Source organism: Zeus faber (genome assembly GCF_960531495.2).
Source record: "Zeus faber genome assembly, chromosome: 6".
In the NCBI taxonomy this organism is placed as follows: domain Eukaryota; kingdom Metazoa; phylum Chordata; class Actinopteri; order Zeiformes; family Zeidae; genus Zeus; species Zeus faber.
Window position 1 is genome coordinate 2145037 of NC_137201.1, and position 27847 is coordinate 2172883.

Consider the following 27847-nt stretch of genomic DNA (forward strand, 5'->3'; position numbering starts at 1 on the left):
GACTTGACATGGATCGCCCAGGAGAGAACAAAGCCGGAAGTATTCTCTACCGAGCGGTGCTCGGCACTCGCTTTAATAGCTGTACAGAGATAACATACCATATCTGGTTCCAATCCATAGGTGTCAGCTCAGCCTCTGTCTTGCCATAAATCGAAACATTTTCGCTTCTCTCCTTGCTGGGCCTCCAATGTACACACTCTAAAGTTGACTTTCTTCGTGTAACTTTTGAAGTAACATACGTTTATATTATTACCGCACTAAATCTCATTTTTTAGAGCTCAGTGACCTATTCACCTCAAATTTTCCAGACACCTCAAAACCAATCGCTACAAGGGGAGCTCTCAGAACAAGAAAAATACAAAAGACAAAGTTTGCCTCTGTGGCTTGGCAGAGAACACTGCAAGAAACCAGATCACTGGGTCAGTTTGTGCGTATGTTGTTCCAAAGACGTCTTTTTGGCCAAAAACTTCTACTTCTTAGAATCTAAATTAATTAAGACAGAAAAAAATAGAAGTGGCAAAGATCTCATACAACTACACTGTAAATTAAATCTTGAAATTCTATTTCAAATGAAACTAACCCACTTTGACAAAATGGGCTGAACACCCTAACCCTGAACATAATTATTTTGGCAAATTATGTTAAAAGGCTGTTGTAATTTAAGATACAGTATACAGTACACTTGGGAGATAAATTGCTCAATAGGCGTTTTATTGATTGTGATGGCAAACAATATGTGATAGCAAACAAGGATCAACACACACACATTGTTATAATCCCCTTCTTTTTATTACATTATAATATTACCAATTGGCACTTGATTTACCGTGGTAAAATCAAAACATCAAATTATAACCTTTTTTATGTATAAAACAGAAAAATCCAGACCATCAGGCCAGACTTGATTAAAGCAATACTGTAACATTTAGTGTGCTGTTTGAAAGCCCATACCACATATGGACATGCATCAGTAAAAATATACTAAATAAAAAAAGCCTAACCGAAATGTTCAGGGATGTAACATGATTTAATTCAATTGCAAAGCTCCCCAAATCAACATTTCTAGCAGTGGGAGTAACAATCAATGTTTCCTGTCTCACCCTATGCACCCTTCTTATGTGCCGTGTCTGAAATCACATACTAGCACATTATTTAATATGCCAAGACAGTATGTGAGGGTACTTAGTTTGTCTGAATTCATAGTGTGTGAAAGGCGAAAGGTACATACTACATCAGGTGAAACAAGACCTTGTGCCGGCGAGCACATCCCGCAACGCATTGTGATAACGCTACTTCACTACAACAACCATCCATGGAGGAGAGCATGCAGGTGTAGTAAATCATATGCAACTTCTGACTTCCCAAACATTTATTCCAGTTCACTTAAAGTACCCTCTGGTGTTCACATGACTCTAGCTTGATGGCATAGCATTCAGGTTACCGCCCCCCACAAATAAAATTCCAGGCTGTGATTTAAGAATGTCCTGGTATGGCTTTGACAACTATACTGTACCTCACCCTTAGCCACAAAATGTGCAGAGCTGCAATGAAAAGAGGGAGTATAACATCCAAAAATAAAACATTCTGTTCACTTTAATATTAACTATTTGTGCTGATTGATTGATGTGCTGAAAATGTTGATTTTGAGTCAACTTCCAGGCCACCAAGGAGATTTCAAGAGATAAATAACTAAAGGTTTAATTAATAAACAGCCTGTATAACAACAGGTTTTGTTAAGTCTGAGAAGAAAGTCAAAGTCTCATCCCATTGTAGCTTAAGTAGCTCTCGTCTCTGTACTAGACATGTCGTACTTAAAGGACCCCAGCCAGTTTGCTCATCAGTACACATATTTTACATTACCCCTGTAATGTAATAATAATAATAATAATAATAATAATAACATTTACAGACGTGGACAAATCTGTTGGTACCCTTTGATGAAAAATAACAATCTTCTCTGAAATAACTTGGAACTTTATTCCATATTTAATAGAACTTCGATTTAACTTTAGATTTTTAATTCAACAGAATATTTTACACAATAAAACAAATGTAAATGGCATGGACAAAAATGATGGGACACTTAACCTACTATTTTGTTGCACAACCTTTAGAGGCAATCACTGCATAAGATTGCTGCATCTGGCAACAGGTAGTTTGGCCCACTCTTCCTGAGCAAACTGCTCCAGCTGTCTTAGGTTTGAAAGATGCCTTCTCTGGACTGCATGTTTCAGCTCTTTCCATAGATTTGTGACAGGATTCAGATCAGTGCTCATAGAGGCCACTTCAGAATAGTTCAATGTTTTGTTCTTATCCATTCTAGGCTGCTTTTAGCTGTGAGTTTTGGGTCATTATCCTGTTGGAGGACCCATGACCTGCGACTGAGCCAGCTTTCTGACACTGGGCAGTAAGTTTCACTCCAGAATGCCTTGATAGTCTTGAAATTTCATTGTTCCCTGCACGGATTCAAGGTACCCTGTGCCAGACACGGCAAAGCAGCCCAAAAACATAACAGAGCCCCCTCCATGTTTCACAGTAGGTATGGTGTTCTTTTCTTTAAAAGTTTTTTATTCATCTGTGAACAGAGAGCTAATGTGACTTGCCAAAAAGCTTCAGTTTTGACTCATCTGTCCAAAGCACATTCTCCCAGAAGCATTGTGGCTTGTCAATATGCATTTTAGCAAATTCCAGTCTGGCTTTTTGATGTTTTTCTATGTAAAGCGGAGTACTCCTGGGTCTTCTTCCATGGAGCCCACTGTCACTCAAAAAGTGACGGATGGTGCAATCAGACACTGATGTATCTTGACCTTGGAGTTCAGCTTGTACCTCTTTGGAAGTTGTCCTTAGCTCTTTTTCTACCAATCACACTATCCTTCTGTTTAATCTGGGGTCAATTTTCCTCTTGCAGCTGTGTCCAGGGAGGTTGGCTACAGTCCCATGGACCTTAAACTTCTTAACAGATTTTGCAACTTTAGTCACAGAAACATCAAGCTCCTTGGAGATGGTCTTATAGCCTTTACCTTTAATGTGCTTGCATATCATTTTCTTTCTGATCTCCACAGACAACTCTCTCCCTTGCTTTCTCTGGTCCATGTTCAGTGTAAGATTCAGTGTGGTTCACACGATGATACCAAATAGCAAGAATGACTACGTTTCTCCTCTTAAATAGGCTGAATGACTGATTATAAGATTGAAGACGTGTGATAGCAATTAAAGAAAACAGTTTGAAATATCACTATAATCCAATTATTTATAATATTTTCTAAGGGGTACCAACCAATCTGTCCAGGCCATTTGAGAATATAATTGATCTCTTTAGCCATCATTGATCTTTTTTCAGTTTCTTTGCTTTACACTATGACATACCAAAGGCATGCAAGTATACATGAGAAGATGGCTTTTAATTTCATAATTTTCCAGGAGGAATGAAGCATTGTTTCAATGAGCTGTAAAGGTACCAACAAATTTGTCCACGTCTATATATTGTGAGACTAAAAATGCAGATGATCAATTCACATATTTTATATAGGACAATAGCCTTTTTTGTATCTTACGTAGCTTTTAAAACACACTACCTTGGGTATTTTTAATCAGTCTCTCAGAGCTCACTTGAAGAGACATTGTTCTTTCAGATAATGCCATACTGTATCTTAAAGACAAGCTCACATTCCATCTTCACTCACCTTTGCGTGGAAGATGAAGGAAGGGTAGCCCCATGGGACTTGACAGAGCATTGTGGTTTGTTTTATGGCACAGTAAGTATCTCCTCATTCCCCCCTTTTTTTCAAATTTGAAAAATATGGCGCGAAAGGAAACATTTTCAGGAATAATGTGAAATATGTGTGCCGATTGATTCCACGTCCATTAAAATAAAATTTCCAAGCGTTTTAATCCCATGTATGACACTTCTTTTTGGGGGGTATAGCTTTGTATCAGTGATGGAAATCTTTTTTGATTATCTTTAGTTAGATGCTGATAATGGTGTCTCGCTAAACCCTCTCTTTGGTTTTCAGCAGGGAGTGAGTGTCTTCAAGGGGATGGTAGGTCGGACGGTGGGGGGTGGGGTTCACAATCATCGCTGTCTGCCTTACACCCCATTTTATTGCCATCCTCTATGCTAGGGCAATTAAACGTGTTTAGAAATGTTCATCACAAGGAAGGAGCATATATGCAAAAAAATAAGATACAAAAACAGATTAATTTCAAGTAAAACATAACCTCTATGAACAGAATAGAAATCCTGACAGGTTTCCTCCCTCACGGTAATTTCGAATGAGCAATTGTCAATTAAATGTTAATCGAAAGGGTTTTGATCGCCTTATCACAGATACCCGATCAGGCGATATAAGATTCTGTAAGAATATATAGTATGATGCAATTTCAAAACCATACACTGGCTAACAAAACTCATAAAAGTGGTTGCCTGGAACTTGAGGGAACTGCATTTTTCCCCACATGTGTATTCCAAGCATTTACAAAACAATCACTTTAAATTAAAACCCGGCGCAAACCGATTTGGTCATAGTATGACAGAAGGAAAGACTCTGGGGTGCCAACAGTATCCAGCCAGGCTTAGTTTCACCATTTCACACAGGGCAGCATGTTGCACTGCAAAAATATATCATCTAATGGGACACAGTTTGGAAGCTCCACAAAGGACAGCTTTGAATGTTCACTGAGGGAAAAAAATGGAATGAGACTTGCGTCTATTTTTCGTAAATTGCTTTGTGTTTGAGCCTCAATAAAACCCAGGAAAATTTCATTTTGGGTTTTGTGTTTAATGGAATCTTCTGTTTCCAGCAGAGGCTCCAGTTGATCCGCAATGACCAACAGTACCAGGTAGATGTCGTTCCATTTAAAAATAAAAATAAAAACCCAACAATCTAGTAGAAACTTTGACGCACACTTGGAAAAGCATCCATCTACAATTCAAACTGGGATGTAAGAATAATATGACATATGTAGTAGGAGTCTTGATTATCGGTTTGGAATTTGTCTTTATATACATTGCAGTGTATATTAGGGGTAAAAAGTTAACATCGGCAAATTTTCATTTATTTTTTTGCTAAAATACAGAGCGAATTGAGTGGATGAGGGAAAAATAAAAAATAAATTAAAGACTGCCAGGAGGTAAAAATATATCACTTTGTGAAAAATTGGTCTGTGTCTATATGAAATATTAAGGCCTCTTAAAACAGACATCTTGCATACAGTTCTGTCTGTCTCTTCATTTGGTGCACGTGTTTCACTGACCAGAGCACACCAAGAGAGAATATGAGAAAACAGGAAAAAAAAAAAAGGAACTACAGAGGTACGGCCCTGCTCTCGACAGGTCTCCCCCCGCATGGCTTATTTGAATTTGGACGTTATAAAAAACAAAACAAAAAACAATAAACAATACGTCCAAACCTGGAATGCCACCATGCCAGGCTTGAGGCTTGAGGCTTGAGGCTTTGTTTCTCCACCCCCCCGGCGATTCCTCCGCTCAGAAGAAACTTGGTCAAGGGTTCTTGCCTTTGGACAACAGATCTCTCTCTCGAGAAAATAGGAATAGGAATAGGAGTAGGAGTGCCGCCGGGCAGGCGGCCCCCGCTGCTAGAGGGTCGCCAGGAGCCTGAGGAAGGAGATGACGAGGATGCAGAAGGACTGGCCCACGCCGAAGAAGAGAGCCTCCACAGACATCATGGTCTTCCCTGCCGCCTTGTACACGCCGGCTATGGCTGCACCTACACACACACACACACACACACACACACACACACACACACACACACACACACACACACACACACACACACACACACACACACACACACACACACACACACACACACACACACACACACACACACACACACACACAGTGACGATTATTGGTACTTTCGTGACATATTTACACACAAGACAACTGTAACAGTCTAAACAGGGCAAGTCTTAAAAAGACGAAATAATATCATGCAAACCAGACAATATCATGATTATTGATATTCAAGCGTTAATCGGCCAGTCGTTATCTGTAATATTTTAGTTGATTGTATTTTTAGCCTTAAACTGTCACATCGGCTGAACTGAAAACAATTTGACAGATTATGTGTCTACGGATTTATGGGTTATCGATGCTTATTGTAGTGTACGTGAAAGCACGTGGAGTTGACGTCTGTAGCACTGACTCCAACCGGCGTAGAAAACCAACCACACAGAATTGGTTTCGATGGCGACACTGTGGGTAGAGGCTCGATACATCGAGCCGTCTTCATGTTGACATCACGTAAAGAACAGGCGAGACCCATTCACAACTGCAAATCAAAAGTGCTTTAGTTCTGAAAATTGGTTTCCATGTGTTTTTTTCCCATGACAGCGCCACTGGGCTAATTATGAGGTCCATGAAGATCTTTTATTTATTTTTAATGTCGAAGAACTTGACTGGCCTTAGCACCTTTGCAAAGTTATAAAAATAATATTTTTTATTGTCAATCATAAAAAGATTATTTATAATGGGATGCCAACATTCACTCTAAAGCTAAATAGTAAATGAAATAATAGTTTTCTCTTTTAGAGAAGGTTTATGACAAACCAATCACTGCTGCCACTCACAAAGTTTCAGCCAATTAGGTGGTTAATCCCACACCTGACTAACCTGAAGGAAGAAAGCAACCAAGCACATCATGCTAAGCAGACAGCAGAAGATTTGATTTGGAGAGTGATAACAGTATGAACTTGATAAAACATTGAGAGAATTAATTGAAGTTGGTAAAATTAGTGATAAACTGTAGAATAACTCAGAACAGAACAAGACAAATATCCTGTATCTGCCGGTCGACGAGGAAATTGACCGTAGATTCTCGTGCATTGGTGAGACTGGAGAATTGGCGATTAGCCCGCAATGCTAACGAATACAGTGGCAAATGCGATTTGTGTATATTAGAAACATTAGCATTGCTATTTTGCAATAGTCCTTGTTTTGTGAAATGTATTTTAAACATAGATAATGATTGTTTGCATTTACACCTCTGTTAAACTACGTGAATGTGGATTTCAGTTACTTTCAAGCACAGTAATCCGTGCATATTATCTACAATATTTTGTGCATGTGACTGTAGGCTGCCATTAAATGGTGGAGGGCACAACGCACATTTGCTGGCCCTGGGTCAGCCATTTTATGTCAGTGACCTTATGTGAGAAGGGAAATATTTTGATATTCTTTTTACTGGTAGTTAAAGGTTATTTAGTAACCATGGTCCTATGTAGTGTTTTAACCACATTAAGAATAACAACTGTGTTGAAAAGGGAATCAATATTTGTAGCATTATTTGGTTTATTAAACGATTCAATTATCATAATACATGACTTATTTACGGGGCACCACCCTTAATAACAAGGGAAAATAATATAAACCAAATTAACAATAATTGATCAGTCTCATAAGAATTGGAGCTCTTGGTCCAATACAATTCCTACTGTCCTCACCTCTTACGGAACACAAACAGACAAGCTTTGTTCCAATAAATGGGGTTTACTTTATCATGCTAACTAATTGAATAAATGAAATTATAGTAAAACATATGAAAAATGAAAATAGTGAAATAAATGATAGAGAAAATAAGCAAATGATACAAGATTTTATGTTGACACTTTCACTCAGAGACAATAGTGAGGCAAAAGTTACGTGACTTTCATTAAAATCATAAAACAAGGCACATGCTAAGGGCAGTTAACTTATCTAAAATGTATAAGTTATTATACTACTTATTAAATTTGATATTAACTTGTATCAAGAAGCAGATATGGAAGCATTTCGCTTCACGGATCGTCGAATTGTGGCAAGCAGTTTTAGAGGATTCTCAAGAGCTTGTGGACCATGTGGGGTCCGTGACGTCGTGGGCAATCGCTGCAGCTCATCTCGTTCGCCAGAGATTTCCAGCCACGCCCGCACTTTTGAGATCTTTCACTTTTCTAACCTATCACCATACAACATTTCCCAGAATGCAAATGGCACGGTCCTCCCAGCCATTTGCATTCTAGAAATTTGGTGTTTTCTGGGAGCAACCTGCCACCTGCCAGCGGTCAGTTGTACTAAATAGCTTGTGCCACCCTCTTTGCATAATTCATACCAACACAGAGATTATATGTTTTCACAGAGTAGTGAAATTTCCTGCTTTGGTGTTTCTTTACAAAAATGTTACGGAAGTGAAATCAGCACTTCTTCTTCGTCGTGTCCTTTTTTGCATTGTGGTGCAATGCGACGACCTGGTGTAGTCCTGGTTAACTTATTACTTATTCATAACTTATAATTTATTATCAAAGTAGTTTCATATTCTGACTTGACATCACGCAGAATATGGAAGGATTATCTTGATCTGCATTTGTGCATCAAAGGGAACTGTAAAATCGGCGTTCGTGCTGTTGTTCCGAGTCAACAATGGCCGAGTAACTCCAAAACTCTGTTTTGAAAATTAGTTGAGAGATCGAAAAAAACTCGAGGAACATAGACACAATTGGGGGAAATATCATGCATTTGTATGACCGATAGCCCACCACTATTGTAGTCCCGTCTCGTTACTGTAATAGTTTTTATTATGAAAGATCTGTTTAAAAAGATAATGTACCTAGTTTATAGTAGAAGCTTGAGTTTTGGCCTTGTTTACTGTGGGTCATTTCTAATTTTTTTACTTTGATTGAGACTGAGTCCCAGTTCTGATATTTACTTCACAACCATATGTATATTAAAGGTAAGTAACCTTTTATACTTGGTTGCACCCAGTCACCCGCTATTTTTTTTTAGAGGTATTTGTCAGAAGAAGTTACTGGCCAAATTTGAATACCTACCTGCTTTTATGATATTGTTTTTCCTTTCATATCTTTTAATCACCCATGTACTTTACATTCATTGTTGTATTGTATGATTGTTACCTCTATGCAACATAAATATATATGGAAGCACTTATCTTCCAAACTGGAATCTGATCTCAAAGTGTGCTATTCCATGATAATTTCCTAACAATCCCTGGTCTCTGAGAAAAGTGGAATATAAAAGCAGTTACAACTTATAGCACACCCCACATCATTGCTACAAGATGGATATTGTTCCTGAGTCAAGTATCAAAGTTCCAAATGCCGTTGTGGTGAGTGGGTTAACAGAGTCAGAAAAAGATGAAGAAATTCTTAACCTCTTAAAGGGATATGGCTCTATTGAGTATAGTCATGGCACTGCCATTCAAACACTGGAGCCCCATTTTGAATGCAAATGGTCCAATTCAGCCCAAAATCATCCCTCATCAGATGACTCTGATGTAACTTACTCCGTACGAGGCCTGGCAGGTATTTATGCTCCAAAGGTAGGGAGAAATGTAACCGATACTTACCTTGCTGAACTGAAAGGACTAGCCAAGCTGAGTTTTTTTTGGTTTTGGTTTTGGTTTGGTTTTCAAGATTTTGAAGAAGTGTTAAAGGATGTTGTTGTGGTTGGTTGGTGGCCTGTTGTGGTTGACTGGTGGCCCTGCCTGGGGGGAGCCTATTGCATGTTGTACCGAATCCAATGCGATAAAAACAATTGAGTGTATCAAAAAACCCTTGAAATAGTGTCTGAGGCGAGCAGAGGGAGCCAAAGTCTAGTACATCCTAAGGCCAGCAGAGGAAGCCAAAGTGTAGTACATCCAGAGACCAGCAGAGGCTGCTAAAGCCTTCCACACAGATTAAATGTTGCATTTTTCAAGGCCACATACCACAGCCAAGAACTGTAGAGTCAGCTCTTGTGAGACAGCCAGAATGGAAAGCTACAGCAACGCCCTCTTCCAAGAAAGGCGAGGGTGTTTAACCACAAAGGATTTTGAGAAATTAATGATACTGAAAAAAAGGCAGACATTGAGCAAGCTTCTCCACGACTATAAAACAGGAGATCAAATTAGGTAGAATCAGTCGGTTTTGCGTTGTATTTGTTTTTCAAATACACAATAAACGTGTTCGCATCAGATTTTGTAATGTTCCAGTGGTTTTTCTACCAAGTTTTGAAGCCAGATCAAGTTAGAAACATCGTGCAGAGATCCTGAGTTTCTACTGGCCCCAGGCCTGGACTTCTTTGTTCACGACAATTGGCGAGCTCCAGCCAGGAGAGAAAGATGACCAAAACCGAGGCCAAGACTTGAAAAGAGCCGGCCTGCACTTCAGAGACACTATTATACTCAAATTATTAAATGTGAACAGAGCCTTTTCTTTTTTCTGCAAATTTGGTTTTGTGTGTCTGAGTGCAGGACTCTACCCAGGTCGTCTGGTATCGGAAAAGTCTGGAGAAATCTGGAGCAACATTCCTCATGCGCCCAAAATCATGTGGCCATCGAGCCTTTTTGTTCATCCTTATGGTAAAAAACTCCCACCATGTTGGCAAACCATGGAAAGAAAGACTCTGTCTCCTCCCTAAACCCCTACCTGTGGGCAGAGACACCCACAAGTGGCACCTGTACAGGGACACCGGATGGGCAGGGCGCTAAGTCAAAGGCGCCCCAGAGCGGATGCACTGGCTGCGGAAACGTCTCGTGGACCTGGAGGAGGAGCGTGACTTCCTCTGCTGCCAGTTGGAGTGCGTTCTCAGCGTAAGCCAGCCAGAGGACCAGATCAGTGCCTGACCACAGGACCCATGCGGGATTCGCCGGGTCCCCAGCCCACCCTGATGGCCACCTTTCTTTCCTGCATGATCCCCCTCCTGATGGGGGAGGGCAGATGTCTACCAGCCGGGTCATGTGGTGCGGGCGGGACGCTCTCTCCCCTTCCCATGTTGTCCCCTCTTTGTCCTCCGTCTGCTGTCAGCCACGACTGCCGGGACTGCCCCTGGATGGAACTCAGCCAGGTGGTTCAGGTCGCCAGCCCGCCAGACCCCTCCCCCGGTCGGGAAGGGGCCTACCAAGTACTGGTAAGGCTACAAGGGGGTAGACATTCGGCTTTGCTGGACTCGGGCTGTTTGCAGACGGTCCAGCAACGCGTGGTTCAACCCGGGGCTTTGGTGGAGGCCTCACAAGTGAAAGTTCATTGTGTGCATGGAGATTTTCACACGTATCGTCCGTTAGAAGGGGGAAAAGCATAGGGTACAGCCTGCGTTTAGTTCCCGCCTGTTGCACTCTCGATGGGTGCAGGGGCAGCGGGATCCCAAGGGGGGATCTTCCTCGGTTTATCTCACACAATTATCTGCTGGAGCAGTCGCGAGACGACACCCTACCCAGGGCCTTTGAGGGGGTCATTAAAATCGATGCCGTATTGATGTGCCCAGATGCTGTGCTCACTCACCCGTATTTTTCGGTGATTAGGGACAGGTTATGTCGAGTGAGTTGTGATACTCAGACAGAAGAGGAGATAACCCAGTTGTTGGTGCTGAAGAACTGCCGGAAAATTCTCTTCCAGGCGCTCACCATAACCTGATGGCTGGTCACCTCAAATTGTGCGCTGTGTGACCTGAGTGCCAGAGAGTCAACCCTCCGGCTTTGCCAAGGGTACCGTTGAGGACCTTCCCCCTAGTCGAGGTCCCGTTTGAAAGACTTGGTATGGACCTCATCGGGCCTTTGGACCACAGTGCCTGCGGATATGGTGTCAGTCCTCGTGGATTATGCAACCCGGTACCCCGAAGCAGTGCCCCTGAGCAGTATCACGGCCAATAATGTGGCGCATCTCCCTAATAATGTGGCGCATCTCACGGCCAATAATGTGGTACCGGGGCGCATCTCCCTAGTCAGGTTTCCAAAGAAATTCTGACCAACCAGGCCACTACCTTTATGTCACGTACACTTTGGGAACTTTACGAGTTATTGGGCATTTGCTCAATTCGGACCAGCATTTACCATACCCAGAACGACGGTCTGGTGGAGCGCTTTGGTAAAATGCTGCAAAACATGATTCAAAAGTTTGTTCACGACGATAGCCGTAATTGGGACAAGTGGTTGGACCCCTGTTTGTGGTGTGGGAGGTTCCCCAGGCCTCCACGGGATTTTCTCCCTTTGAACTTCTCTTTGGCAGGAGACCCTGAGGGGTGCTAGACCTAATTAAAGAAAACTGGGAGGAAGGTCCTAACACCAGTAAGAATGAAATACAGTATGTTATGGACCTAAGAGCAACGTTACACGCACTGATTCAGCCATTATCACATGAGAATTGCTCCGAGCTCAGGAACGTCAGCGCCTCTTATACGACCGGGGGACTCGGCTCAGACTATTTGCATCAGGAGACAAGGTGTTAGGTGTTAGGTGTTAGGACGTAGCACAAGGTGCTACGTCCAGCTCTAAATTGCTCACAAAGTGGCAAGTGCCTTTTATGGTCACACGGCAGGTTGGCGAGGTTGATTATGAGGTCAAACGGTCTGACAGGCAGGGGGCGACACAGATTTATCACCTAAACCTCTTAAAAGAATGGAGGGAGGTCCGTGGCTCTGGTCACGGTGGTCATTGAGCAGGATTAGTTGGGGCTGGAGGTTCAAAAGGCGGCGGATCATAGTACGACCCTGTAAAGCGACCATCTCTCTCCCTCCCATAGGGCAGACATGGCTACACTTCAGTGTTGCTTCTCTGTGTTTTCCCTCATACCACCATGTGGAGACGACCCCGGGGTCAAAGGTGCGCTCTCGGCCGTATCACCTGCCCGAACACAAACGTGCAGGTGGAATTAGAGGCCATGCAGGACATGGGCCTAATAGAGGAGTCCACAAGAGAGTGGTCTAGTCCTATCGTGCTGGTGGGTAAGCCCGATGGGTCAGTCCGGTTATGCGTAGACTACCCAAGGGTAAACGCGGTGTCAACGCCTTACCCATGCCCCAGGTCGATTAACTTCTCGACCAGTAAAGTACGGCTCGTTTTTTCACGACAGTAAGGGCTACTGATAGATTCCGTTGTCTCAGTCCAAGGAAAAATCTGTGTTCTCTACCCCATTCGGCTTGTACCACTTTCTCACACATCCGGTTGGGTTGTTCGGTGCCCCAGCCAACTTTCAGAGAGTCAATGGACCACGTCCTGTGTCCGCATGTAGCATACGCCGCTGCCTACCTAGAAGATGTAATCGTTCACAGCAACACCTGGGAGCGGCATATGCAGCATGTGGGTGCAATGTTTAGTCCCTGAGGCGGGCTGGGCTCATTTAAATAAAAGCAAAGTAAAATGAGAGAATGGGTGTTGATGTACCCAGAGTGTTTTTTGCTGCTGATTTTTAGAGAGATTAACAAGAAGTTTAATGGCTTAGACAGAAATCGCTTGATTGCAGTGATTGCCTATAAAGGTTGTGCAAGAAAATATTAGGTTAAGGGTTCCATCATTTTTGTCCATGCCATTTTCATTTGTGATATGTAAAATATTCTCTTGAACCAAAATTTTAAGTCTGATTTCTATTAAATATGGAATAAACAATGATGGATGCCAATTACTTTTGTGAGTTTCAAGTTATCTCAGAGAAAATTGTGGGTTCTCCTTTTTTCGGCAAAGGGTACTAACAAATGTGTCCACATCAGTATGTGCCCTTTAAGTGTTGCTTTCCCCATCATACTGCATTGAAGCACAGTGAGACACTGCAGCAGATCGCCAAATTTCTCAATAGTAAACCATTCACTGAGGTATAAATAATGTTTGGGAAGCAACATTTTAATAAGGACTGGGTTGGAAAAAAAGGCAAACCCATGATTTTAGAATGAGATAATTGATCAGCAGGTGTTAATTTTGGCTGTCTTCTAGTAGTGTATGTACATTTTAGCACCAACTCCGCACATTGGCGGGGCACACAAGACACACAACGTGTAAACACCCGACTCACTGGTGAGGACGCCACCGCACACAGGCCCCAGGATGCCCATGAGGAGGATGGCGAGGGGCATGAAGCGCGCCAACTTGTGCTGGCGTAGAGTGGCAAGGGCCAAGAGCGATGCTGGCAAGTGGAAGACCAAGGAGGAGACTGCCGCCCAAAGGAACACACCGTACCACATCTCTGTAAATGGAGAATTAGCATTTGTGATGTGAAGTGATGTGTGTTCCTGGTGCCAAATCAATTCACCAGAGCAGCTCTTCTCTCAGAGCAACATTCAATTCCATGTCCAGTACTCATAGTCTTCAATTTGTTCTTGCTAAATAATTGCTTACAAATCATAAAATAACCAATTTTCAAACATCTTGTGACAGTCAAATACAGTTTGAGCTCCAAAATGTTTATCTCTTTACTTAGTACACAGCGCTGTACCAAGCCAAGAACAAGAGCATTACATTAGCCTCAACATTTCTATGTTTATATGTCCTTCAAAACTGAGATTCCTATTGCCTTTTGAGCTACTGGCTTAACCCACTGAAAACAGAGGTTACAGCAGTGTACTATTTAAGCGAATAGATGTGGAGCAATATCCTGAGGAAAATGTAAAAAAGGCACCTTTTTTAAATAGATACCATTCACTTTTTCTTTCTCTCCAGCGCATTTCAGCTTGTGGGACAAACTTTGCAAGCAAAGTGCAAGTGCAAATTCACAAGCAATAGAGTTGATTTACAAACGGTCCACGTATGGTCCTTGTACGTTCAGGCAGTTGGTTTTTTTTGTTTGAAAACAAAAACGAATTAACTGAAATTCTGTGGTTTTTCATGTTTGGTTTCAAAACCAAAAAATTGGAAATTGGAGTAGGTTTTTTTTCCATTTTTGGAAATTCCTTTTTTGGTTTTTCCTTTTTAAATTGAAGAATGATACGGCAGACAGCGGGTGAAGCGTAAGTGTGAAGTCATAATAAAAGTATGCAACGTGTTGTTAGGGAGAATGACGCATTTGCCAAGTGAATTTTACACACACACACACACACACACACACACACACACACACACACACACACACACACACACACACACACACACACACACACACACACACACACACACACACACACACACACACACACACACAACAACCGAGTTCCGTTCCCAGGAGCTGGTCGTTAAGCGAATTGGCCGATAAGTGAGGACCCATTATATTTCACGGTAAGGGGGCGTGGCGATTGCGAACACTAGTGTAGTGAATACTGACAGACTGCGGGAACGAGACTGATACTGAGAATGGTGATGTGCGATGAGATGCGTGACGCTGATATGCCATGCACGCCGCAGACTGGTTGGAGATCTGGTCATAAGTCCAAACGATCATTAAAAAGGTAGGTTGTTAATTGAGGAGTACCTGTATGTGTGTGTGTGTGTGTGTGTGTGTGTGTGTGTGTGTGTGTGTGTGTGTGTGTGTGTGTATATATATATACAAATAAAAAGGGGTGTCACGATTCTCCAAATCCCCAATCCTTCAATTGGATTTTCGATTTAATGATTTTTCAGCACTGATGGCTATGCCATTGTCAGACTACTTAGTCTTGATTTGGAAAGAAAAACACTTGTTTCTCAATAACTAACTTTTATTTGAATATTAAAAATATTAAGAAAAAATTAAAATATTAAACAACACACAAACTGTTTTCTCAACACTAGACTTTAGAATAATAAACAATAAGTTACTTATTAAACTACTTTTAAGTTACTCACCAAAATAAGCTCAGAAAAACAGATGCTATTTTTGCCAGAGGGGAACACTGGTAGTAAAAGGCAAATTTCTACCTGCAGCTCCGCAGCTCTGATCAGAGCGCTGTTTTCTCTAAAGCAAATAAAAACCTTAGATGTATTCAATTTAATCTGTTTCCTGTGACTGCTCTGCTGTGGAGAAGATCCAAGCTCGTTCCTGAAAAAATCCCGGGTTCCCACGGCAAATACTCGTTAGCCAGTGGTTGGGAACCTCTGCACTAGAGGACATTCCTGGCCTTCACTATGTGTCTGTCTGTCTGTCTCTGTGTGTGTGCCTATTGCCTACCACAATGCTGCATAAAAAAAAGTTGCTACTGAAATTTACCAAAGAAAATTTAAATAGGGTTAATACAGAACCGCTTTTAGGACATAAGTTCGGCCTGGGAAATGTAATAAATTAAAATTGAATACAGCATGGTTGGAAATAGACAATGAGATTAAAGAAAGATATGTAGATATAGTAATATAAATAATAGACAATGAGACAAATGCTGAAAAAATACTTTAAAGTCCTCGAATTTCAATTTGTAATGCAAATGTCTTTTGTCCCTTCTGGATAACAAAAACATCATACGGAAGTTTCAACTGTGCCATATAGCAACATCCAATCCATCCATACGGCAGAAAGTATGCTTTATCACCACATACCCACTAAATATCTTTGAATGCTCCTATAGTGACATTACCCGGTAAAGTTTGATCCTGTCCTCTGTGTGCACTGACACAGTCAAATAATTCTATTATTTAATTATAGAACCCAGAATCGCGATTGTGGCGCCTCCCCTTGCGGCTGCCTGCGCGAGCACCTTGTGTCGATATGGTATCGTGTATGTCGTGTATATGTATGTGACAAATAATCTCTTCAACTTGAACTTGAAATATGAGTAATTTTACAGTCACGGTACACCACCTAACAGTAACTAAACAATGTAAATTCCGACGAGTACAAAATTATTATAAAGAAATAAAGTCACACGTCACAACGTCAGGGCAGTCAGACGCCACATGTAACGAGGGTCTCCCGAGGTCAAATCGTGGAACTTTCCACCCCTTGGTGTGGAACACACCGGTTTTTACTATATTTCTGACTCAAGTTCTTACTATGCCTTAAGCTGTCCCCAGACAGCTCCAATGAAAGGCCTTTTTTTTTTTAACCAACCAAGTCTCAATTTGGCCCTGACAAGCTGTGATTGGGCCACTAGGGCACCCATTATAAGGCGCAACCCCAGTATATATGACTTATTATATACTACTTATTGAGAAACAAGTGTTTTTCTTTACAAATCAAGACTTTATAGTCTGACAATGGCATAGAAATCAGTGCTGGAATTAAAAAAAAATTTTAATCGAAACGTGACCTTAAAATCGAATCGTGACATCTATAATAAAATATATATATACACATACATACATACATACATATATACATATATATATATACACACACACACACATACATACATACATACACACACACACACACACACACACACACACACATACATACATACATACATACACACACATATATATATATATATATATATATACATATACATATACATACATATATATATATATATATACACACACATATACATACACACACACACACACACACACACACACACACACACACACACACACACACACACACACACACACACACACACACACACACACACACACACACACACACACAGTATATATAATTTAATATAATTCACTTGGCAAAATGCATCGTTCTCCCTAACAACACGTTGCATACTTTTATTTTGACTACACATTCCCGCTTCACCTGCTATTTGCTCTATCTTCAATTTAAATTTAAAAAGGGAAAAACCGAAAAAGGACTTTCCAAAAACCAAAAACGGGAAAACTGCTCCATTTTCCATTTCTTTGGTTTCAAACCAAAGAAATGGAAGGGGTAGTTGCTCAGGTCGTCCGCGACTTTCTGCCCCTCACCCCCGAAGCCTGCGGGTGCTGAGGACAGCAGAAAGGATTCCTGTTCCAGCCCCTCATCCTGTCAGCTGGGGGAGGCTGAGACATCTCCAAGGCTGGAGCCGGTCTGCTCTGGGCCCGCAACACACTTGAGTCCAATTGGCCTGCATGAAGGGCAGTCAGGGGACTTCTCCCACGATTAAACAGGTCTCTGCCGGGGCTCGACATTGTTGAGAAGTGCTGCAGCCTGCCCCACAGCCTTCTAGGACTTCTCAGCCAGTGTAACTGTCAGCCTACACGCCTTGGACGGTAGCTGACCCTTTTCTGCAGTGAGGGAGGGGCACAGGTGGGCTGCTATCGATTCCTCCGGTGGGGGACGATGACATAATTCCTTCCTTCTTTCTTAAAGAGAGGGCTTGGATCCATAGAACAAAGAAGAAGAACAATCTTTATTTGTCACACAGCACACCACACTAAAACACATGCACGCACACACACACATGCTTTGGATGGTGGCCGGTGAAATGAGGCTTCTGCATTTAATCCATCCTGGCTTGTCCTTCCTCCGGGGGCACAGCCAGGAGCAGTGGACAGCATTTGTGGATGCGCCGGGGGACCTGGTGATGAGTGTCCATCGCTGGTCAGACGATGATGTGTGCATGTTTTTGGTGGGGGTCCTTACTGACGTGAGGTGGAGGAAACCCCATGTGAGGACGGGGAGAACATGCAAACTCCACACAGAAAGGCTCCTATTTGGGAGATAACCCGCCGGAGCACGGTGCCAACAGCGCCCCAGGGGGGAATCGAACCCAGGACCTTCTTGCTGTGAGGCAGCAGTGCAGAAAGGTGGTGACCCAGTATATATACTGGGGGACGGGCCTTATGATGGGTACCCTCACTGCCACACTGTCAGGGCCAAGTTGAGACTTGGTTGGTTAAAAGGGGCTTTTAGCTTTATTCATGGAGCTGTCTAGAGACAGCTTAAGGCATAGTAAGAACTCGAGTTAGAAATTAAGTAAAACCTGGTGTGTCATACACCAGGGGGTGGAAAGCGCGATGATTTATTCCGAGGGAGACCCTCCTGATGTGTGTTGTCTGGTTCTGCTTTGACTTGTGAGTGTGACTTTATATATTTTTTTAATAATCATTTTATATTTTTACAAATTGTTTAGTTACTGTTAGGTGGTGTACCGTGACTGTAAAATGACTCATATTTGCATTACAAAATGAGATTCAAGGCCTTTCAAGTACCTTTGAAGCACTTGGCTCACTATTCATATTAGTTTATCTATATATATGTCATTGATCTCATTGTCATCTACTATGTCTATTTCCATCTATGCTGGATTCGATTTCAATGTATTACATTTCCCAGGCAAAATCTGTCTAAAACGCTGTTAAAATTTGGTTTGGTTAATTTCAACAGCAACCTTATTGTTTTGCATTGTGGTCAGCAAAACGACAGTTTCAATCCTTGTTCAGGCAAATATACACTTCAAATCTCCCAGAGAAAACATGTGAGAAGTGATCGCCTGTGCAGAGCTTTAATTTGTGTAATTGTTCTTCTTCTTTTGGCTGCTCCCGTTAGGGGTCGCCACAGCGGATCATCTGCCTCCAATACCTTCTGTTTTGAACATCTTCCTCCCTTACACCAACCGCCTGCATGTCCTCCCTCACCACATCCATAAACCCTCTCTTTGGCCTTCCTCTTTTCCTCTTGCCTGGCAGCTCCATCCTCAGCATCCTTCTCCCAATGTAACTCTCATCTCTCCTACACACGTGTCCAAACCATCTCAATCTCGCCTCTCTCACTTTTACACCAAACTGTCCAACCTGAGCTGTCCCTCTAACTTACTCATTCTTAATCCTGTCCATCCTTGTCACTCCCAATGAAAATCTCAACATCCTCAACTCTGCCACCTCCAGTTCAGCCACCTGCCTTTTTGTCAGTGACACAGCCTGGAAACCGTAATCAAAACAGTGGATTCAGCATTTTGTTAGGCTTAATGCACATTGCACCATGGAATGCAATAAGGTGGCCATTGAGGGATATACAGATACATGATCTTATATACACTCAATGGCCACTTTATTAGGTACACCTTGCTCGTACCGGGTTGGACCCCCTTTTGCCTTCAGAACTGCCTTAATTCTTTGTGGCATAGATTATAACATTCCTCAGAGATTTTGGTCCATATTGACATGATAGCATCAACGCAGTTGCTGCAGATTTGTCGGCTGCACATCCATGATGCGAATCTCCAGTTCCACCACATCCCAAAGGTGCTCTATTGGATTGAGATCTGGTGACTGTGGAGGCCATTGGAGTACAGTGAACTCATTGTCAGGATCAAGAAACCAGTTTGAGATGATTTGAGCTTTGTGACATGGTGTATTATCCTGCTGGAAGTAGCCATCAGAAGATGGGTACGCTGTGGTCAAGGGATGGACATGGTTAGCAACAATACTCAGGTATGCTGTGGCGTTTAAACAACGCTCAATTGGTACTAAGGGGCCCAAAGTGTGCCAAGAAAATATACCCCATTATTACACCACCACCACCAGTCTGAATCGTTGATACAAGGCAGGATGCTTTCATGTTGTTCACACCAAATTCTGACCCTACCATCCGAATGTTGCAGCTAAAATCGGGACTCATCAGACCAGAAAACGTTTTTCCAATCTTCTATTGTCCATTTTTGGTGAGCCTGTGTGAATTCTAGCCTCAGTTTCCTGTTCTTAGCTGACAGGGGGGGCAGGTTGGACGTGTTGTGCGTTCAGAGATGGTATTCTGCATACCTTGGCTTGTAACGAGTGGTTATTTGAGTTACTGTTGCCTTTCTATTGTCTCGAACCGGTCTGCCCATTCTCCACTGACCTCTTAAATCAACAAGGCATGTTCGTCCACACAATTGCCCTTCACTGGATATTTTCTATTTTCGGATCATTCTCTGTAAACCCTAGAGATGGTTGTGCGTGAAAATCCCAGTAGGTCAGCAGTTTCTGAAATACTCAGACCAGCCCGCCTGGCACCAACAACCATGCCATGTTCAAAGTCACTTAAATCCCCTTTCTTCCTCATTCTGATGCTCGGTTTGAACTTCAGCAAGTCATCCTTACCATGTCTACATGCCTAAATGCAATAAGTTGCTGCAATGTGATTGGCTGATTAGCTATTTGTGTAAACAAGCAATTAAAAAAGTGCACCTAATAACGTGGCCGGTGAGTGTATGTGGTGTATGATATTTGATAAAAAAGTTGCCTCATGTTCACGGGAGGGTAGAAGTTCAGTGACACATACATTCACACGACACGCAAGGAAAGACGCTGAGACTATCCCCGTTACGCACGGTGCTTTTTTCCCGTTGAATAAGGAAATTGAGTAAAATTAAATACATCTATTGTCAAGGTGTGTGTGTGTGTGTGTGTGTGTGTGTGTGTGTGTGTGTGTGTGTGTGTGTGTGAGTGGGTGAGTGCGTGCGTGAGTGAACCAATGCGCGTGCAGCTCTACAATGTAATCCGATTTTACACATTTTAATGTTGATATTTTGATAGTTAAAGAAACAACCTTAAAAATACTTTAAAAAAGGTGGGGGCAACTTAGACTCGGCGGGCCAACAGGCTTGCAATACAATGGGGGAAACCCTGAAAGTTAAGTCTATGGGGGCCAACTTCACTGGGCCCGTTTCTCCATACGAGGTTCCTTGAACTCCCATCCAATTTTGGGTGACAGTTGGGGACTCACCCTACGTGTGGGTGCATTTGTGATTCTAGGCCTTCCAGAAGTGCCCTAAATTTGACCCCAAACTTCCAAGTTTTGGCAATGTTAAGACTATGGGATCGTGGGGACCTCTGCTTCACATATAATTAATTAGGCTATTAATTCATGCTACACAACTAAATAATATATCACACACTTTTTGGATAAAATATATTTCATATCTAAATGAAAAGAACAAAACAAAAAAAATGTTTTATTTATGTGTAGCCTATGTAGGGCATTCATTTATCCATCTTCTAACGCAACTGTCTATATATGTGACCCACCGCAGCAAATCCCGCCATCTCGCACATTTCTGAAATGGCCGGGAGCAGCCAAATAAGTAAAAAAAAAAAAACCTTTCTTGAAGGAAAATTTTATTTTTCCAGATTTGTGTTCCTTTGTTTTTTGTTTTTTTTTAATCTCTCAACGTATTTTCAAAACAGAGTTTGATTTTTATATAGTTTATAAATGTTAAACCGTGGAGATAGATATTCCTGTTCGATTACATGGGGAAACATAGTTCACTTACCGAGACGCTGAACAGCGCCTGCCTATTTTTCCCTTTACTGCAAGAGTCCAGGTGAAGATCATTCCTCCATATTCCATGTGATGTGAAGTCACAATGTGAAACCATTTTGATAGAATTCAACATTTAAATCGTACTAGTTTCACACACATGGAGCCATTGTTGTGAAACGGCGTAGAAGATGAAACCTTCGCGTCAGGCACCTACGTCACTTCCGTATACAGACAGTTAAAGCGCAGCGCGGGGGTGTTTCGGTCTCACTTGTCTGTGAAAACTTTCTTCTCCCTATCGTTACGGATTACACGAAGCGGGTGGCAGAAGCTCTGAATCATATCTCGGACCCAGATTAAGGTCCGAGTCATAGATCCAAGTCAGTGTTAGCAGTGCATACTGGACTTCATTTTCCACAAAGATAGAAAGTTGTCCGACAGCGACACTGAGAACAACAGCGATGCTGAATCTGATATTATCCCGGACTTGGAGAACATTTCAAACAGCGGATTTCAACCTGAATGTGACGATGAAACAGAATATTTTCAAGAACCACAGGAGGAGACCAACGATACGCCCATTGTTGTTACAACGGAAGAAGTTGGTGACGTGATGAAGTCCGATGAGGTTGGTGACAGATGTTCAGATTTTCTGAGACTCGACATTTTGCTGTGTTGTCCCTACTTTTAAACTCCAAAATAATTCCACTTTTATAAAACATGTATATTATTACTGTTAAATAAAAGCTTTTATAAAAACAAAAATAGTTCTGTGTTGTTGACGCTGTTCAACGCTGTTCGTGATTGGCCCATTCAGTGGAATATGTTAATGTTAATTAGCCATGAGGCTTTGTTTGTCCGAAAACACCATTTGCATTCTGGGAGCCGGCTGAATGAAGCAAGTCTGGGTAAATCTTCGAAGGTGATTTTCTCAGAATCACAGTTTTCCACACCGTTGTCATTAACAAGTCATAGCTTTAAAACTATTTGCTTGATTTGCACAAGTGACACCTTGTTTGTAAGCTCCGATTCTCCATTAAAAAAAAAAAAAAAAAAAGCCGAAAGCCGCCAAATGACCCTAAAGTATGCAGTGGGTCACATATCTTCTAATGTTACACCTATTAACATAAATTGATAATATTATTAATTGTAGTTATAGTAATAATAATAAATATAGCTGCAGGCAGCAGGAGGAGGGCGAGTTCGGGTTCACATTGTTTTTTGAGGAGGACCAGCCACATCAGCTCTGGGGGCCTCATGGCCGCTCCACGCTGCATGCCGGAGAGCACCGCGGCCGGGGAGAGAGCAGAGGAAGCACCAGCGATCCTGCTGTCAATTGGCTGTTTGTGTCACATGGTTGTTTCTCTGCTCTGTACGACTAGCTGTTCGTGTCACATGGTTGTTTCTCTGCTCTGTGCGACTGGCTGTTTGTTTCACATTTTGTAAACCGCAGCACGAGTTACAGTTTTCCAAGTTTCAAGGAAGCACCAGCTCAAGTTTTCTGTCAAGGTTTCGCACTCACAATTGTCTGGGGGGGAATGACTTCCGAGAGACAAAGCTTGGACTTATACAATGGCGGATGATGATGTACCCTTAAACTAATGAAATTACAGTTTTTCAATAATTTCTGAACCAAAATGACGTGGATATTGATCAAACTCAAAGGACAAGACATCTGAAACTTCCCGGTTCTAACAATACCTCAACCATGTCTCTGCGTATTGTCGTTGTTGTGTTTCAGACACTTTTACCCAAGATTAAAAATAAAAAAGGCAGAGCAATAACAATAGGGATCCCCTAATAATAATACCTGTATTCATGAATATACCCCCCCCAGAAATAAATGTACAAATGATTCAAAATATCCGGTGTGTGTGTGTATTAATAACCAAAATACACCAATCAGCCACAACATTAAAACCACCACTAATAACGACTAATATTGTATAGGTATTGTGACAACAGCTCTGACTCGTCAAGGCATTGACTCCACAAGACCTCTGAAGGTGTCCTGGGGTATCTGGCACCAAGATGTAAGCAGCAGATTGCTTAAGTCCTGTAAGTTGCAAGTGTAGCCCCCATGGATCGGGCTTGTTGTTCCAGCACATGCCACAGATGCTAGATAGGACCGGACCCTAACCCTAATCCACACATCGTAGAAGAAAAAGTGATTTATCAGACCAGGCCACCTTCTTTCATGCTCCATGGGGGTCAGCATGGGCACTCTGAACAGTCGACGGCTACACAAGCCTCATACGCAGCAAGCTGCGATTGCACTCTATGTTCTTTCTATCATAGCCAGCATTAACTTTTGGGATCGGACCGGATGTGCATCAATGAGCCCATGACCCTGTCACCGGTTAACCTCCTTCCTTGGGCCATTTTGGCCGGTACTAACCACTGCATACTGGGAACACCCCACAAGGCCTGCCGTTTTAGAGATGCTCTGAGCCGGTGGTCTAGCCATCACAATTTAGTCCTTGTCCAAGTCCCTCAGATCCTTAGGCTTACCCATTTTTCCTGCTTCCAACAAATTAACTTCAAGAAATGACTGTTCACTTGCTGACTAATATATCCCACCTCTTGACAAGTGCCATTGGAAAAAGATGAGCAATGTTTTCACTTCACCTGTCAGTGGTTTTAATGTTGTGGCGGATCGGATTTATCGAATATATAAATATAATATATCAATTGGCAAAATGCGTCGTTCTCCAAAACAACACATTGCATACTTTATTTTGACATTTGCCTTTCACTTTACCTGCTGTGTTTAAATTTGCTTCGATTCAGAACAGAAAAAACAAAAAAGTAATTTCCAAAAACCAACGTTTTTTTTTAAATTAGGTTTTCTCGTTTTTGATTCTGACACCAATTTCGGTTTGAAACCAAAATCGAGACTAAAAAAACAAAACAAACAAAAAAAAAACCAAACAAACAAAAAGACCCCCACAGAATTTCCGTTTTTGTTTTCAAACAAAAACAAACGAACTGCCTGAACGTACACGGACCACCCGGTAGGGCCTTCTGTAGTAACCCACCATCAAACTCGCAGCGATCGATTTGAACAGCCTGGCTACAAGACAGTAGAAGTATAGTACAGCATATCTATTCTACTACCACTACGATATACGAATCCAACTCTTGCTATAGTTATCACCATCTTGTTAACTTTGTTGATGGATGTGTACATATTATATTGTTATTTTTATTTAATATTACTTCTGATCACTTTGATTTGCAGGGTTTGTCGCTGCTGGAAAACCTCAATTTCGGAGAGATTAATAAAGTCTATCGGGGATTAATATCGGTCTTTGTTATCATAATTACCGTACACACTGAGCAGGGAGTCGGCTAGCTAGCTCCGACTGCTACCAAAACAACGCGATGCTAACACCAGTGAGCGTCAAGGTAGTGGCAAAAAACGAATCCCTATCTACTCTACCAATGCTATCCAGCATTTATAATAATAGCAGTTGGGGTTTTGCCGTGTGTTTAGGCCAGTTGACAGCCGTAAAGCCTACCTGAGAAGTCGCTGAGAGAGGTGTTGCCGCCATACGTGCCATTTTTTCTCGGCACCAAGTTCAAACTGAGAATCTGCTGGACGAAGCCTATCTCGTTATACCGCTCCTGCATGTCTCACAAGGTCGCCGGGCGGTGGCCAATAGACGGAGTCGAAAAATAGCGTAGAAAAGCATGAGATTATACCGAGTCGGCTGCTGCCGCTGTTAGCGACCTAGCTGTCAAACACGGCCCGCGGTGACGTCACACGCCGACGTACCCGGCGCGTCAAGGCTGAATTGTAGCGGTTGTCGGAAATTGTTACGTTCGAGTTGATATGCTGCGTTCAAGTCAAGTCGTTAAATCGGTAATAACCACGTCCGAGATGAACGTGTTCTATTGCCTCTTTTCGGGAAACATTGAAGCCCGCAATAAAATAGTGTTCGTTTGGCAAGCGTTTGCAGGCCACATTCTACAAACGTCGTTAACATAACATGGAATCTGCAGCGATAAGGTTACATTGAAGTTAGACGTGTCAGAATTCTAATTTTCTATCTATATTCTATTCGTTTTTCACACTCATTTGGCATTTCCCTCTCGCCGTAGTTTGCCTAACCGGAAGTGAGCGTTACGGTTTCCCCTCACTCATCCAAATACAAAGGACAGCAGCGACCTGTTCCGCATGTTTTGAACACAAGAGACGCAAAATAACATATGCAAAGTGAAACTGTTTCACTTCCTGCCCTGTTTGTACGATGCCATCTTCTTAAGAGGACGCGCGTCAGCGGGCCGGTCGTCGTTTGAGCTTCTGAGTGACACATCCGTCGCACATCGCGGCTACCGTTTCTCCATTGCATCAAACAGAAAGTCAAAACAATGAACTACTCCGACTACGACTCCGACGGTTATTCGTCTAATGAAGACGCAGACTACGTTCCTTCAGGTGAGATAGCTCGCAATGTGCAATTCATTACACTGCGAAACAAAAACGTTGTTTAGACCGTGCACCTACTTATTCGTGCAACGATCTAATCGGATAATCGGGTGGCAGCATACATGCATGCATACAATTGTGCAGATACGGGTTAACAGCATAAGTTAATAATCAAACGGGCTGGTTTGAGTATTTGTGTAACTACTGATCTCTGTACAACTGTGGTGAGCAGAAAACATCTCAGAATTCACAACACGTCGAACCTTGAGGCGAGTGGTCTACGACAGCAGAAGACCATGTCGGGTTCCACTTCTGTTAGCCAAGAACAGAAAGCTCAGGCTGCAGTGGGCACAGACTCACCAAAGCAGTTAAAGACTGCCAAAACGTAACCTGGTCTGATTAATCTCGATTTCTGCTGAGGCACACAAATGGTAGGGTCAGATATTGGTGCATAAGATAAGATACAACTTTATTAGTCCCACAACAGGGAGATTTGCACAGTTACAGCAGCAAAAAGTGACAGCAGAAAATAGAGAGCATCAATAAAGAGTTGTAGGAACTAAAAGTAAGTAAAAATCAAGGTAAGCACTATAAACAATATAAGATATATATAGAAAATATAAACCTAAATAGAAACAACATAAATAGGAATCAGAGTAATAGAGTATTGCACATATTCAGACAAATTGCACATCAGGGATTGTACTTATTCTTATTTATTTATTTATTTTTAATTTAAAAAATTGCACTTTGGATTTTTCACAGGTGTGTGTGTGTGTGTCTGTATGTTTGTGTGGTCTGCTGGGTGCGCTGTTGGTTATACAGTCTGACAGCCACAGGAAGGAAGGACCTGGGATAGCGCTCCTTCCCACACTTTGGGTGATGCAGCCTTTCGCTGAAGGAGCATGAATCTATACACCAACAGCATGGATCCATGGACCCAACCTGCCTTGTGTCAACAGTCCAGGCTGGTGGTGGTGGTGTAATGGTGGGGGGAATTTTTTCTCTGCACACTTTGGGCCCGTTAATACCAATCAATCATCGCTTAAATTCCACGGCCTATTTGAACATTGGTGCTTACCATGTGCATCCCTTCATGGCCTCAATTTCATATCTTCGAATGGCTACTTCCAGCGTGATAATGCACCATGTCACAAAGCAAAAGTTGTCTCAAAGTGGTTTCATGAATGACAATGAGTTCAATGTTCTTCAGTGGCCTTCCCAGTCACTGGATCCAAATCCAATAGAACCTCTTTGGGATAACAGAATGGGAGATTCGCAGCATGAATGTGCAGCTGACAAATCTGCAGGAATTGGGTGATGCAATCATGTCAACATGGACCAGAATCTCAAAGTAATGGTTTCCAACATCATGTGGAATCCATGGCAAGAATAACTGAGGCTGTTTTGAGAGAAAAGGGAAGCCCTACCCAGTATTAGTATAGTAGTGTTCCTAATGAAGTGCTCATATAAAAACATCTACCTATCTATCTATCTATCTAAGATCTTTTTTGAACAGTTAGTTGTTATTGGTTAGCTTTACAAGTTGTTATTGGTTAGCTTTACAAGCAAGCAAAATCACGACAAAAAAAACAACAAACAAATATGCTATAGATTAATTAATAATATCGTGTTCGTGGCGCC

The 27847-nt window shown here is 42.1% G+C and overlaps 2 protein-coding genes across 3 annotated transcripts in view; one reads left to right on the forward strand and one right to left on the reverse strand.

The window, feature by feature from the left end:
* Window positions 1-710: 710 nt before the first annotated feature.
* On the reverse strand, window positions 711-25404 carry tmem170a (transmembrane protein 170A; the record flags this gene model as incomplete). Its single annotated transcript, XM_080001894.1, has 3 exons — window positions 711-5726; window positions 13774-13944; window positions 25293-25404. The coding sequence occupies 3 exons, from the start codon at window positions 25402-25404 to the stop codon at window positions 5596-5598; spliced, it is 414 nt and encodes a 137-aa protein (XP_079858020.1). The 3' UTR covers window positions 711-5595.
* A 527-nt stretch (window positions 25405-25931) lies between these two features.
* cfdp1 (craniofacial development protein 1) overlaps window positions 25932-27847 on the forward strand; it is a 75182-nt gene continuing 73266 nt past the window's right edge. For both annotated transcript variants that reach the window (XM_080003092.1, XM_080003093.1), the window contains exon 1: window positions 25932-26212. In XM_080003092.1, the coding sequence (XP_079859218.1) occupies window positions 26146-26212 (67 nt within the window). In that variant the 5' untranslated portion in view covers window positions 25932-26145. The remainder of the gene's footprint in view (window positions 26213-27847) is intronic.